General features: G+C 49.1%; 1 protein-coding gene across 2 annotated transcripts in view; it reads left to right on the forward strand.

Annotated features, from left to right (window-relative positions):
* The first annotated feature begins 472 nt into the window (after nucleotides 1-472).
* The window catches only part of LOC113970583 (refilin-A-like), a 29,301-nt gene continuing 14,169 nt past the window's right edge, over nucleotides 473-15,604 (forward strand). For both annotated transcript variants that reach the window (XM_027689674.1, XM_027689675.1), the window contains exons 1-3: nucleotides 473-993; nucleotides 10,180-10,289; nucleotides 12,007-12,453. In XM_027689674.1, coding sequence (XP_027545475.1) covers nucleotides 625-993; nucleotides 10,180-10,289; nucleotides 12,007-12,340 — 813 coding nt within the window. In that variant the 5' untranslated portion in view covers nucleotides 473-624 and the 3' untranslated portion in view covers nucleotides 12,341-12,453. The remainder of the gene's footprint in view (nucleotides 994-10,179; nucleotides 10,290-12,006; nucleotides 12,454-15,604) is intronic.

Raw genomic sequence — 15,604 nt, forward strand, 5'->3', positions numbered from 1 at the left:
TCTTGAGAGAGTCTCTTCCCTGGTGCCCACACACCACGACACTGAAGGGAAAAGCTACTTTGGGGATGTGGGGGTGAAAGAAGTACGAAAATCAGAACTGAGGGGAAAATCAGACATAAGTGAGGGAAAACTGACAGCAGCGAGGGATTGAGCGGAGGGAAGCCGCAGCCCAGGACAGGTTGGGATAGGTGGGTGGGTGAGGAAGCCCTTCTCCCGACGCCCGGGAGGGACAGGGCGGGCGGGCGGCGCCGAACGCGCTCCGCGCCGGGGAAGCGCCCGGGAACGTGTGGCCGGGGCAGAGCTGGGGGGCCGGGGGAAGGGGAGGGCGCTCCCCGGCTCCCTCCCACCCTCTCCGGATAAATGGGCCGCCGGGAGGCGGCGGGCGGGCGGTGCAGCGTGTGGAGGAGCGCGGCGCGTCCCCATCCCGTCCCCGTCCGGTCCCTGTCCCGTCCCCCGTCCCGCCCAGCGCTCCCTGCCGGCGGGGCCGCCCCGCGTACACGGCCGCGTCCCCGCGGGGCTGGGCGGGGGGATCGGGCTTCGGCTTCCCCTCCCCGGGAGCGCCTGACGGGCGGGCAGGGCCGGGGCCGGTGGAGGGGAGGCGGCCGGGGCACCCCGGTCCGGCCGATGCTGGCGCTGCCCCGCGCGGCACCGGGTTCCAGCGGGCTGGTGGCGGCGGTCGGGACTCAGGGGGGGCCCCCCGGCGTCCCTTCCCCTTCCCTCCCTCCGCGGCGGGCGGCCCTGGAGGATTTTCTCCCGCCGCGGCCCCCTCGCTGCCCCCCAGACATGGTAGGTCACCTCCAGCTGCAAGGGATGGACGAGAGCCTGAAGGAGAAGAGCCGGGAAGGCTTGCTGGACAGCCCGGACTCGGGGCTGCCCCCCAGCCCCAGCCCCCCCTTCTACTCGCTGTCGCCCGGTGAGGGTCGGGCAGGGGGCAGCGGCGGTGCGGACCCCCCGGCCCCGGGGCACCGGCGAGAGGCCAAGGACGGCAAAGTGGTAAGAGCCAGACCCGGGCGCCGGGCTCTGTCCTCTCCGGGCCCCGGGGGGGAAAGGCTGGCCGAGCCCCGGCGTGGGGGACAGCCAGGAGGGCGCCTGTGCCCGCTGCCGGGACACCCCCGGCCGTGTCCCCCCGCGCCGGTGGCCGGGGGCTCTCGGGCTGCCCGTGGCAGCTGCAGTCCGGTGTTGGCACCGCCGCTGCTGTGCCAGGCAGGGCTTGGCCCAGTGCCAGGCGGGGTTTTCGGATACGCTCACAAGAGTGTTGGCAGTTTGGCTGGGTAAACTCGTAATAACGGTGTGGGAGCGAAACCCAGGTCTGAAACAGGCTCCCCTGCCTTACCTTCGGAACAGACAAGTGTAATTGCTCCTCAGTGACACTGTGATGCCTGGTAGGTGCAGGTTGGAGCTGCATCCATCCGGACCAAGGCAGGGGCATGTGGCTCCCAGCCATCCTGGCATCCCACATCTGTTTTGTGAGGAGCGCGTAGCCACCTTTGCTGGAGCCCTGTCTGAAAGAAAGACAGAACTGCCTGTTAGCTGGGGCAGGGTACGGATGAGTGTCCGAGGAGTTGGGACAGGGGCTGGGGCAGGCCGTGTCTGCCGCCCTTTGCTGGAGCGGGGCTTTGTGGAGTGAAGGGTTTGTGTTCTTGACGGCCGAGCAGAGCAGGGGCAGTGGTTTGTAAGCTCAGCTGGCAGAGCACAGCAGATTTCAGTCAGCCTGATGCAGTGCCAGCGAAGCGGTTCACTGTACACTACTATTTGGGTAGATTTATTATGACTATTATTCTGTTATATTTGTTTATTTCTATCCCTGGGCTATAAAAACTGTTTTTAAAACACAAAGTTCAGAGTATAAGCAATGGTGGTGGAGGCTTTTAAAGGATGATGAAAGTTCTTCCCTAGGGCTCTTTAAAATTTTTTTAAACATATATAAAAGATGTTTGTAGGTGTATTCAACACAGTTAATTGGCTTCTATATTGAATAGAAACTGTGGCACAAATCTTTCTATGAGAAAAATTTACCTACCTATGGATCAGTGACAATTCAAAGACTTCTTCCCCATAGAAGCATTTTGCAATGACTTCTCACACCCTCGTGCACTTTCTCAAGTTCTAAGGCTATTTTAGCATATTATTGAAAACTGCCTTTTACTCCTGAACCTGCCAAAGCCTTCCCCATGAACAGTGACTCCTCCTCACCAGACTACAGTGGGGAGAGCGTGAGGTGTTATTGCAAAAATCAAATCTCAAAACCTACTCACGCCGCGGTTCCAAATATGGAGCCTTACCTGCAGATGCCTGGGGCGTGTGTGCCATCTTGATGGGACTGTTTATGTACAAAGAGTTACCCATACACCTCTGATTTGGCAGGATCAGGCTGTTGCTATGTGTCTGTAAAATAAAATGTGGGAGGAAGGTGAATGGAGGCTGCTGGACCAGAAAACAGCTGGGGTGGAGGTGTCTGCAGAGCTCTGTAATAGGGATATGACAGTTTCTGTTCCAGTAGTATGAGAGTTGGCCACCACTCCACCCAAGAAAGCCCTTAGATATTGAAGATGAAAGAACAGGAGAAAATTTATTTCAGCTCACGGGCTATTAGGACTCAGAGTTTCAGTGCTTGACTCCTACAGGGAAAAAAAAGTTATTCCTGTGATATATGTAAGGCAAAAATAGGTTTTCCAGTTATTTTGATCATAAATCAACATTTTACAGATTTCAGAGAAACTCACACTGTACATGCTTCCAAATTTTGTATCGCATTGCAAGGGTAGCCCTTGGCTCCTGCCTTAGAGTATGGGTTCCATACATTGGGGGTATTTTCGTGCTTTTAGGAGGTACAGAAGGTTACAGGCATCCAAACACTGAAACCACTTGGACTGTATTGTTTGGAGTGGTGCTGGACTGTGCTCTTTAACTCTGTTTGGTGCACTGCAAAATAATGAAGTAAGTAGGAACTTTCACTCTATTTGATTGTACAGAGAGTTTCACTTCTTCTCAATTCCACCCTGCAAATACTGTGCTCGCAGCTGTTATTAAAGCAGGAAAAATACGAAGAGCGTTGCTTGCTTCATACTTCTAAATTGCAGTGTCTAATTAGCTTTAATCTTGCTGTTTAACAAGGACTTGCAGATCTATGAGCAGTTATGCAATCCATGAATGTGCTTCTGTTTAACTCTACTCCTCTGCAGTTCATCAGAGCATGCAAAATTGGCAAATCAATAATTGCAGCTATTTGCACACCAAGAAATGCCTTTTTAAATTGACTGTTATATTAGTGTTTGTTTTGCTTACAAACATGACAGAGCCAAGAATGCAGCCTGCACTCTTTGTGTTAGAATACTATAAAACCTCACAGAAACTCAGTCAGTAACGGCCAAAGTTCCAGTATGTACAGTAACAATAAATTGCTGTCAGGTGAAGAAAACAACATTCCAGATCTGCAGGAAGTATTTCATACTATTCTTTGCTGCAGAACTATCAAACCACCAGTCTGAGCCCATTTGGTTCATTTTGCAGTCAGCTATTTTGCTCCAACTTCACAAATATGTTACAGAATTTTTCTGCTCATGCTGACTAAAAGGAGATTGCATGCCCTTATCGAGGACTTTCTTGTGTTTAAAATCTGTCTCTCTCTGCTCTGTGTTATTAACTGTGACTCTGAAAAAGTAAACTCTCTACTCTTTAATAAGCACAACTTTGTTTCAAAGACAATGCACCATTTATTCACATTTAACCAGCCAATTTGGGAACAGCTTTGGGATCCAAGAAAATATGAAAGGCAATTTTGGGCCAGAGTCATAAATACCACAAGTTCAACACCATTTAGGGACTTTTTTTTTTTTCATTTTACTTGCAGTGAAGGAGAAATTGGCTTTTATTTCTTCAAATAAAGTCCATATAGGGAATTTGTCAAGTGTTTTGTGCTTAAGTGCAAATATCCTAAGGAAAATAGAAGGTGACTTTTACCTAGTTCTGCCTCTTAAATCTGAAACATGATTAAATTGATTCTTATGACTTGGGTTACTGAATTCTCTAGGCTGTGCCCATAAAGTTGGGCCAAAAGGAACATAAATACAATGAAATAAATCTCTAATAATATGCACAAAGAAGCAGTTGCTGAAAGGGTAGAGAATGAAATGACATCAAAGTAGCCAGATCTGCTTAGACTTTTCCCTGTTGTTGTTGCCCTGGGATGTAGTTTTAGGCTAAAAGAACTGTTTTTTAGCCTGTGTTGAAATAAATGCTTTGCATTCATCAGCACAACTCCTAATGGATATTGAGGGAGATCAGGATCACATTCATCTGCAGAACTATCAGTCGTACCTTCTTGAAGCAGCAGACTTGGTGTTCCTTCCCAACAGTGAAGGGAACTATTGTCACTGCAACAAGTTCCTTTTTGAAAGACTTTTAAGTATTTGTGCATTCAACCTGCTTGACTGAGCACTGACTTCTGTGGGACTACATCCTAGTGAATCAGCTGCAGGGATACAGGGAATTTCTACTTACATTCAGGAGCTTGTTGGACAACAGTGTGGTGCCAGAATCAATCTCGTGGTGGGAAGAGTTTCCAGCTTCATCTGAAGCACAGAGGAGACCTTGCCCCTTGGCACAGCCTTCACAGGCATGGTCCCAACAACGGGGTCCGTGTCAGCGTGTGTGCCAACCCTGTTGGATTTAAGGCCGATATTAAAAAAAACCCAACAAACCCAGAACATCTCCTCCTAACATCCTAACTAACAGAGCCCTTGGGCCACAGAGCCAGCATCTTGTCCTACACTGGAAGTGCCCAAGGAAGAACAGGGGGCTGTCTTGTAGGGGCTGGGTAGGGAACATGGCCATCAAAGGATTTCCAGGCAATATGTAACTTCCAGACCTGCCAACACCTGCAGTGAAAGGACACGTGAGCACCCCAACCTGAGCCAGCTTGCAGCCTGCACGAGGCAGGTGATGTGATTCTCCAAGGCCACGTGGGTCCCAGCAGCTCTGGGGAAAGCCCCAGGCTTGTGTGGGAAGCAAGGCACCCATCTGGCACCACAGCAGGGCTTGCCTCAGGGGTTGGCGTTGGCAGCCTGGCATCCTGACCCACTTCTGAACCACTCCCACAGGGCCGGATCCTGCAGGAATTCCCCCGGCAGGGGTTGGTAGTGTTTTCAGTTCCACACCTGTGGCCTCTGCCTGGCAAGGGCTGACCCCACCTGCCTGTCCCCTGTCCCTCAGCTCCATCAAGTTCTGGACACGCACCCGCTCCTCTTCCTCCTTGGTTCAATGCCAGCCGCGAAGGAGAGGAATGGCTCTGGGCCTCACCTGATCTGCAGGCTGTGACAGATGTCCCTTCTGGGCAGATCAGGGAAACGGGCATCAGGATCTTATCATCTGCTCTGAAAAATGTGGCTGTGATGGCAGACATCTAGGGTGATGTCTTCTAGCTGTTGAATTTCCATTGCGTCCCTGCATAACCCTGTGGACAGTAAGCAAAGCAGCACACATTTCCCACTTGAAATAAAAGAGGGAGATAAGCAGGAAAGATGTAATTCTTTGAAATAATAAAGCCCTGCCTTCTACCTGAGGTTTGCATTTACTGTTATCACCTCCCAATATAATCTCATCCGGCTCTAGTATAAATTACTCGTAATGTGCAATACGTGTAGATACTGGGAAAATAAATGGTCTGTTAAACAAATATTGCTTATCTTCCAGAGCGGAGAATGTAGATGTGTGTCAAATAACTCAGCCAGATCTTTCATTATAGCTGTAAATAACAGCTGAGTAAAGTGACATTTTCATGGACCTGACATGTTACCATAGGGGGAAAATGTGGTGAGAGATTTGCTTATGCCCTGGCTAACTTAGGAGCTGGGAATTTGGGAAGCCATATCCTGTTTGTAGCTCTGACAATTGGAAAACCGTTTCCCCTTACACTCCCTAGAGATCTAATGCCACATCTTAGTGCCTTCCCCATAATGACCGTAGCAAAAGGAGTCGGTCAGTTCTGGTTCTTCGTGCTCTCTGGGGAAACGCTTTGGAGGTTTATGTATTTCAAATCACATTAATTTCCTTTCCTTTTTGTTGCTTTGCTGCCTAGAATTTGAAAGCTAAAGAACAGTCAGTGCTGCCGTTTAGCTGTAGGTTGAATTCCGTTCAGCAACCAATTTTATCTGTGTTTATCTATCTGCTACTTGCAGAAAGCAGAGTTTAGCTGCCCAGGCCGTTACATGCCTGAAAGACATCAGAGGGAAGAGGCAGAGGGAAAAATGCAGCCGAACAAGAAAGCACTTCATCTTTTTAATAATATTGTAACTCTTTGCTGGTTGAAACAAATTACGTGCTGGAAAGGAAATAAAAATAATAACATGTTTACTGCTTAATAGTCACCTTGGATCTGTTTTGAGGGCATAATGTCTACACATGGGGTCACTATTTGGTCTCTCCAGTGTCGTTCCTTTCCTCTCCTCAACCCTCCTGGACTACCAGACTACCTCCTGTCCCTGCATGTCCCTGCACAACCTGACAGGGTTGTGGTGGCTTTTGCAGAGCTGTGTCTGGTAAGTACCAGCACAGCTCCAATTACTGAGGACAGTTGAATCAGGTCTCCTACTGCAGTGTTCCAGGAGAGCAACTCTTGGATAGACAGACCTCAGCTGTGCATCCCTTGTAGACAGCCTGGTCTAAAGTGATGTGGGCTTCTCCTCTTCACCATCAGTGACCCCCAGTAGTGGCAGCAAGCTCTGCTCCCTGCCAGCCCATCTGTGGTGCCGGACAATACAGAAACCCACCTTATTTGTGAGGTGTCTGGAGATCACCAAGTGATTGCTAGAAACGAGCCTGGGATCATAATTTTTTCAAGGGAGTGCAGCAGTCCAGTGCTCCTCTTCTTTCAACCATTCCTGTGCAGAAGAAGAAAGAATTGAATCAGTATTTTTTGACAGGCAGAACATTTTTGTTTTGTTTTTACCTTAAAACAGTATGGAAGGAACTGGTATCAAACTCTTGCCAAAAAGCCAGCTTTTGACACGTGCCAAGCATATAACATTTCAGCCCCAAAGACAGATCTTTTGGAAAGCTCATGTCCCCTGCTCCTTGCTTCCCAGCTCCAGGTGAGGTGCAGGAGCCGACATTTCAGAACATCACTGGAGGGGAAACGAAATGTCACCTGAAGTGCCTTTCAGTCCCTGCTGTGTAAAACCTGTGCTTACTGTTTAGTGACCCCTTCATGCTGTGCAAGCAAATCAGTTGCTGTTTGTTGAGCACCCTGCAGCGTCCTACAGATGATCTCTATTTTTAGGCCATGCCTTGTAAGTTATTTACATCTTCCCTGTGCAGACTTCCAGGTCACTTCAAGGTTTCTGACCTGCAGCAACTCACGGTACTACTTGTGGAAGAAAAGTGTGAGTCTGTAATGGTATTGACGGGCAGTAGAAGTCCTGGCTTTGGCTTGCCAATGTCCACAGTTGTTCCAGCTTTCTAAATTAGGCCAAGCCTGCAGTTCTGAGGTTGGTGCCTGTTTATAGCATATGAAATGCATTATGAAGTGCTTGTTGTCACCCTTCCCTACCCAGAGCGAGGTAAACTATAACCCACAATGGAAATACTCTCATCACCACTCCATCCAGAACTAACCTGGAGAAGATTTAATCCCGCTCTCACCGAGTTCAGTGGCAGCTTTTTGACTCCGATTGCTTCCAGTCATGCATGCCAGCGCCTCCATTCCTCGGTGCACGCCGGTATTGTTTCTGCGGCACGTTCTTGTTTCCTGCTCCCTGCTGTGGGACTTGTGCTTTCCACAGACGCGTTGGCCGCGGTGCCCACGCTCTGACCGAGCGGCACCCCCGGCACGGCGGGCTGGGAGTCTGTGCTGTACAAACACTGGGGGCCAGCTGCCCCAGCAATGTGCCAGCTAAGACACAGGAAGGACCTCGCCTCCCACATCCTGGGGATGTTTAGAGCACACTTAGTGTCAGCATTTGTTAGCAAGAAGTGTGAAGACTTGTTTGCCTGGAAGCACTGAAATGGCTTCTTTGAAAATGCTTCTTTAAAGGAGGGACACATATCCCCAGCCTGGCTTCCTTCGCCCGTTCAAGCACTCTGCAGCTCTCTGCAGGTGAACCCCCAAAAGGGCAGCCTGCCTGCTGTTCACAAAGCCCATGAGTGCCTGTCCACATGGTGTTTGACTCCTGCACCCAAATGAACCTCTTCTCGTGTACAAGATGTCTTTAGAAAGAGCTCTGGCCATGTGCAGACTGTTAAAAGCTGGATATCTGCACCCTTGTGAATTGAGGCTTGTCTGATGTAAACAATTCACATTTCAGAAGCAAAGAGGTTTATTTATGACCAGAAAGGCTCCCCTTGCCCTCCCCTGTCAAGAGTGTTGAAAGCAATCGAGAAGTGAACTTTGCCTTTTGGCCAGTGTTTGGTAGGAAGGGTAAACATATACATACATACATACATACATACATATATATATATATATATATATATACACATATGCACCTATATTTTTTCTCCCCCCCCATACCTATGCAAATACTGTCCTCCTCTGACAATGGAACAGAAATACTCAATGAAAAAGAGAGGTTGGCCATCTTACTTTATAGCACTACTTTACACAGTAGTAAAGTGCAGGGATATTTCAGTATGGAAAGAATAAACAGCTTTGTGGTTTTGGGACACAGAATTGAAGGGCTTGGTGAATTCAGATGGAGCAGTGACATTTTTTTGACTTAGCCTGAGGCAGAAAGTCCAAACCACAAGAGAAAACCAGACCTCAGCTAGTGGGAGCTGATGCTGTTGAGTGGACTCAGCAGGGCTTTGCCAGTTAACACCAGCTTGGGGGACACTCTGCTGAGCATTTGGGGACCTCCACAGTGTACAGGGCAGGGCACAGGCTGCAGAACCTCTCCCAGTGCTGCCAGTAGAACCAGGTCACAGCTCCAGTGTTGTCTCTTGTGCCACCCAAACAGAAGATGCTGGGGCAAGTGGAAGGGAGAGGCCTGGGATGGGCAAGCCAATACAAGAGCTGTATCCTCAGCTATTGTCAGTGGATTCTGTGAGTCCTGAGATGCTCTTGCAGAATTACACGGGTGAAATGTGGCTGTGATTGTAGCACATATGGCCTCTGCATGGTAGAAAGTAGAAAACTCCATGAGCTTTTCAGGCATCTAGACACCCTGCACAGAGGCTGCCGGGCCTCTCCTTTAAAGAAAGCCCGTGTCCCTGTGGGTCATAAATATCTGCTGACAGAGAAGTAGTGGCAGGGACTGAAACATGCAATGACATTTTTCCAGGAGGGCAGGATTAGGCTTAATTAGCTGCTGGGCTTAGTCCAGGCACCAGACACAGGATCTCTATATGTGGGAACTGATGTTTAGGAGCACCTCAGTATAGAGAACTGGGATTACTCATTTCTGTGGTGGGCAGAGGAGCTTAGGCTGGACTGTGACAATTTGTCAGAGTAGTAACTTCAGGGTGCAGTTAGTCTTAAAAATCCAGTTTTTGGTGTCATGAATTGGAGCAGCTCCATTCATTATAAACTCCTGGCTTGAAACTGGTTTCCTGCATTGCAGAGGCCACAAGGTGCCCCAGTGTCTCACCCCACCCTCAGCTGTGCATGGTTAACTAGAATATCCCTTGGAGCATGAGAGCCATTTTTGGCACAGAGACTTCAGCAACAGCAAGTCTCCCACTTCCTCTGCTGGATCAGTGTAAGAGATATATATACACACACACATATATATATGTATATATACATATACACAAACACACACATATATATACATATAAATATAAATACACATCGCTTAAGTAGACCTATATCCTTTAAATCAGCAGACTTAAGCCCCATATCTGTGTTAGGTCAGATGTGGAGCACTTTTCCATGCTGGTGCACTTCAAGTGTTTGTAAGGCTTGTTAATTCATAATAGTAAAGGTAATACCAGGGCTAAAGAAAATCCCCAAACAATTGCAATTCCTATAAGAAACAGGAAAGGAAGAAGGAAAAGAAGGGCTAAGTTTCAACAAGCAGATACTGCAGCATGGAGTGCCAGAGATCTGGGCAGAGTCACGTACCTGGGAGGTGTTGGTAGGTGAGGGCAGTCCACAGTGTCGCATGAGGCTGCTCAGCTGCCAGCCACAGCACATTTGGAACCTCATCTGGTGTGTCCCACTTGCTGTGCTCTCCTTTCCTGCAGATGCCTTACCTGCTCCTGAACCCGTCCATGCCAGAGATAAGGCCTCGAATGCACCCTGTGTTTTTTGGAGAAAGCATTGAGGTCAGCCCCGAGCCCGTGCAGGAAATCAGGTACAGATGGGATTGGGTGGGTAGGTGGGGATTTCTGTGTTTTTCCTGGTGCTTTTCCTTCTGCCAAAAATTAAAATGTGTTTATAAATGGGAGTCATGGTTATTTTGATGGGAAGGGAGGGACAGGTGGGAGAATAAAGCCTGAATTAAAGACACTGAGAGCAGCGGAGGTGAAGGGGAGGAGGCAAGAACTGGAGGGAGGTTTTAACAGAAGGCAGCTTTCTTTCCAAGGCCAGCTCAAATCCAAGGCTATGAGACAAAACCATTACCATCTGTGGGCTTGATAGCTCCACTAACTAATCTGATAGTCTTCATACTGTTCCCAGATGACTTGTATCTTGAGAAGAAGCAACACCCTTATAATTGGCATCTGTTTTTGTTAGCCCTTGCAGCAGAGAAAGCAACATTAGACCAGTCCATAGAGACTGAATGAGCTCCTCCTAGTGAGGAGATGGTCCCTCAAGGCAGTGATGGAGATGTTTTGCCCTCCTGTGGGGCTGGTGGATAAACATTGGTCTCTGCTCTTCTTTTCCTCTTTTGCTGGTGTGGAATGTACTCCGAAAACAGCCTGGAGCAGTTACACACAGCTTGGGGCAGGGACAGTGGGAGGACTGTAAAGCAAATTCCCACCTCCCTCAACCGATGCAGCGTCTCTCTGGAAATGTACCCCAGTAAATCTCTGCTGGCTGAGGAACTGCCAGCGGGCATGTTTTTATGGTGATTACATCTGAGTCGTGTTTTATGTGTGCTGAATGACTTGCTTACACCCTGGCTGTGCAAAATACATTACAGCAGCTCAGGTTACACTCAGTGCACAATCAGTCAGCCCCCCTCCGGGTGGAGGTAATGACGAGCACACACCCAGCTTTTAATCTTTTTTACGTGGAGCTGCACATTCCTTGGCTGCTGATTGCTAGAGGAGCGTTTGGGGAGCAGGGAAAACCAGTGAAAGTCCTGCTGTTCCTCGTGGATAGGAATTCTAGGGAAAGCCCTTTATGTGGCCTGCTGTCCCTACATCCCTTGTGGATGCCTGCAGAAAACAGGCAGGGTAGTGACATTCCAGGTTTTGTGGGTTCTTCATATGGCTGTTCAGGTGGTCACTTTCCTTGAGGCCAGTGGTGTGGGTATTGGGCAGCCGTAGCCTGCAGTGGCCACTGCTTTACCTTCTCTGTCACCGTTGCTTGGATTTTCTGTAGGCTCCAATAAGCAACCTCACCCCTCATCTCCCAGCACTCTGATTTTAGCTAGCTTGGGCATCTTCGTGCTCTGATGGCAAGGCACTACAAAGAAAAAAGACAAACACACAGCCTTGACAGCTCAACAAGTCCATTACAGGGTGTTTGCCTCCAGTGTAGCTCTCAGGGCTGAGCTGAGGTTGGAGTGGGGCCTGTGGAGGAAGCCAGAGGAAGAAGTGGGTGGCTTGGAGCCTGTGCACCAAGGTGTTTTCTGCCCTGGCAGGACCATGGTTCCCTGTGCACATGCACTGCAGAAATGCTGAGATGGATTCACAGCAAGGGGTGGTTCCACCAAGATTCACCAGAAGGACGAAGTCCTCTTTCGGTCCTTGCTTTGGGTTGTAGAGTTGGCATCAGCCCCAGTGTCTATGCAGTAAGAGATCATAAACATTGCCAGCTTCAAAGGGTCAGAGCAGAGCCCTGCCTGTCTTATCTCCTTTACTGCCTGGGCTGCATTCCTGATACCTTGCTGTCCTCTGTAGGTGCAATTCCGAGGTGAAGTACGACTCCGAGAAGCATTACCGGGACGACATTTTCTACGGCCCCATCCCCACCGTCACCACCTACAGCGAGACGATCATCGCTGCTCCCAACTGCACCTGGCGGAACTACAAGTCCCAGCTGATCTTCGAGCCCCGCCAGAAGCCACTGAGGTTTCAGAGCACAACCATCATTTTTCCCAAGCGTGCCAAGAACATTTACCGGACCACCCTCAGCTACAGCTTGGGTTGTGCCAAGCGTTGGTTCGCTTCCAGCGTGCAGCTGGAACTCTGTGAGGAAACCAGCCCGTGCGTCATCTACAGCGAGACCCTCTGATCCGCCCCGGCAACCGCGCGACCTCCGGGAGGCCGCGGCCTTCGCCGGGCCTCTGGCTGGGCCTTCATGGATGGCGACTGAACATCAATGGCTGGAGAACAACCTCGTCGTGGGTGAGGCTGAACTGGCTGGGAGGAGGCTTGCAGGGCACGGGATGGTTTTGATCGGTGAGAGAGGCTGGCTTGTATTTTGCGACATTCCTGATGTTCATGATCTGGATTTTGTTTTTTGGTTTTTGGTTTTTTTTTTTTTTTTTCCCCGAGCATATCTATTTTGTTTAGATGAAATCAAGACGACCAAGGACCCTGTTACCCGTAGCAGAGCCTAGTGAGCTCTGTAGGTCTCGTCTAGCACATAGGTGAGAGTCACTGTAACATTCAGAGCTATTTTGATCTCTGCAAAGGGAAGACCAACTGCAGAGTCAGCGTCTGGTCAGCCCGGCATAGACCAGGCCAGGTCTCAGAGCTGAAATGCAGAGGAGTTGGTTATTAATACACCACAGCTTGCTCCAACAGCTCATCTGAGAGGGAGCTGCAGTATTACACCACTGCAGTCACCTCAGGCCTAACTTCCTGGGAGCAGTGGGGACTGTCACCCCAGGAAAAAGGAGAAAAACAGGCGCCCGGTGCTCTCGCAAGGCGCTGGGGGTTTGTGTACCATGGCAAGGCACAGCACAGCCAGGAGATGGGAGAAGGGCTTGCCCTGACCCAGTCATGTCTTCTGTGAGCCTGGCTGAGACTGAGGAAACTGAATAGGTGGGGGGCTGGTTTCTAAAACTGAGCAAGTGATTTAGGAACCCACTGCCCTTTTTCAAAAGTTTTGTCAGTCCAAGTGTGCTGTGCTGTTCACTGCCTTGAACACTCAGTTTACAGGGATCTTTAAGCACTTGCAACCCTTCTGAGTTTCGGGGAATGGCACTATTGCAGGGAAGAGCATAGGGTAGGAAGATGATCTCTGGCTTCAAAGAAGCCCAGGGCAGGGTTAACTCACCCTCTCAGTTGTTTCCTTACTTGTGGCATGGACAGCTTTTCTGACTGTGGAGGAGCAGCCAAAATTTCTGTGTAGAGCTTGAAGAGCCCAAATCAGTCCAGGTCTTTCTAAATCATCCAGGCTGTAGCAATTCAACGGGTACTTCACAAACAGCTGAGCTGTCTCTGCAAAAGGACCAAGAAACACAGAGTGAGCAGGAGTCAGTACAGCCATCCTGAGGTAAACCATTCCCCACTCATGAATCCCATTTCCTGGTATCCCTTCACTTTGCTAGCTTGCTGAAAATCTGCAAGAGATTGGATTCCCACAAACATATAACTTTTGAAAATAGCACAGAATTGTCTCCAAAAATCTTACCAAGAATTCTTGCATGCTGCTCAGACTTAGAAAATAACCACACAGCTCCGGAAATTAATTTCCAGCTTTCCCTCTTCTAAACTTTCCATTTTGTTCCTGACTTGCTGTGAGTCTGATGGAGTTATTTCAGAACACAGCTCAGCAGCCAAGTCAGAAAGCCTATTAACAATGTCAACAAGATGTAGCTGATTGCCCAGAACAGTTGACGCACAAACCCACGAAGATTAAAAAAAAAATCTGAAAAACTTGAAAAAATAGTAAAATTAAACAGTGACTTATAAAGATACTCTTTCCATAAGTTTCAAAAAGCAATTGGTAAATGTGACCAGAACTGTGACCTTTATGAAACAGAGTTCTCTTGTTTAAAATGGAACACAGTTTTTCCACCAGAGGTAAATATAAAGTCTTTATATATAAACTTGAATCCTGACAGCTGAAGCATCATTAGCACTGAAAGACGTGTGTTATGGCAGTGATGAACTCTGCTTCTCTGGGAGTTAGCACTTGGTAGGGAGAAACCTCTCAAAGGATTTCCAAGGCTTCCACCTACTGTTGAATTCTTTACAGCAACACAAACAAGGATTATATTTGTTATTGGTCAGGTTTTGCTGTCAGTGACTGTCAGCATCAAAGCCTGGAAAAGCACCGTGTGCCTCTGAAGGGATTATTATGCCTGAAGCAACCCTTCTCCCCAGGGCACCAGCAAACATGGAGTTGGCTTAGGCAGCAGGGAGGAGATGCGAGGATGAACATGGTCCCTGTCCCAGTGCAGTTAAGTTGGTGATGCACTTACTTGCTAGTTCATCCTGAGGTCTGTCCTGTTCTCCGAGTGTTGCTGAGTGAGCCTTGGGACTGGGGGAAATACCCACCTGCCTTCCTGGGTACACGTGAAGGCTCTGGAGGGCTCATTGCACACATCCAGGAGAGTCTGTACAAAGGGGGGCAGGTTTCCAAGCTGAGCAACACTGTTATCCAGGTTCCAAAGCAGGGCCAGGAGATCCCTGCATGATGACAGATTAGATTGCAGGCACCTCCACTGAGCAAGCATGGAGACAGGCTGGCCTCAGAGCCAAAGGGATTCCAGAGACTCCCTGTTCTGACCATACATCAGGCTTTGCTCCTGTTAACAGCTGGATTATTCCCTTGCTTCAAGCACAAAGCTGCAATTTTTGATCACATTGGTCTTTGAGCACGACAGGTTTTCCCCAGAAAAAATCTCCTTTATCATGACTGGCTGCAGGCTTCTGCCAGCCTTCTCCACTGTTAGTTCTGCTTCCTAAATATTGGCCACAACAGTAAAAAAAAGAATTCAAGGAAAGCCAAAAAACTAGTGTGCAAATACAAATCCAGCAGAGAGACCTGAACCTCAGCCTGGACTTTCACCACACGGGGACAGGGGCTGCTGAGGCAAAGTCTCACAGGTGGATGTGACCCCCAGGAGGGTGCAGTGGAAAGCTGCATCCTTGGCACTGGAGGGTCCCACACACCCAGGCCAGGCCTCTTTGAAGCTTCATGCTTTGTTTTCTCTGCAAATAGACTAGAAATGACCTAACATGCTCCTGCTCCTTCGAGTTTAAGCAGCTTTTGTGGTCTTGCCATGTTAGGGGAAAAAAAAGAGAGCGGTTTGGGTTTTTAGGCTGCTGAACACATTCTGAGCTGTGTGGCCACGGTGGCTGTGGTGGGACTACAACCCTGGACCACATCCAAACTGGGACATTGCCTGAGATCTGTAGAAATTTTTGAAAAATACCTTCTTATGTGGTGTATCCCATGGGCCCATCACAAGCTGCTTTTGTTCTCAGCAAAAGCTGTCGCTGGAAAGGGACTTTGTTTTTCCTGAGGACAAGGAAAGCACAGAGGGTCAAGTCTTCGCCCTTGCCTGGGCACAGATCCCACCCTGCCTGTCCACCCTGTCCC

Source organism: Neopelma chrysocephalum, unplaced genomic scaffold (genome assembly GCF_003984885.1).
Source record: "Neopelma chrysocephalum unplaced genomic scaffold, ASM398488v2 Primary Assembly neopelma1_77, whole genome shotgun sequence".
Lineage (NCBI taxonomy): Eukaryota > Metazoa > Chordata > Aves > Passeriformes > Pipridae > Neopelma > Neopelma chrysocephalum.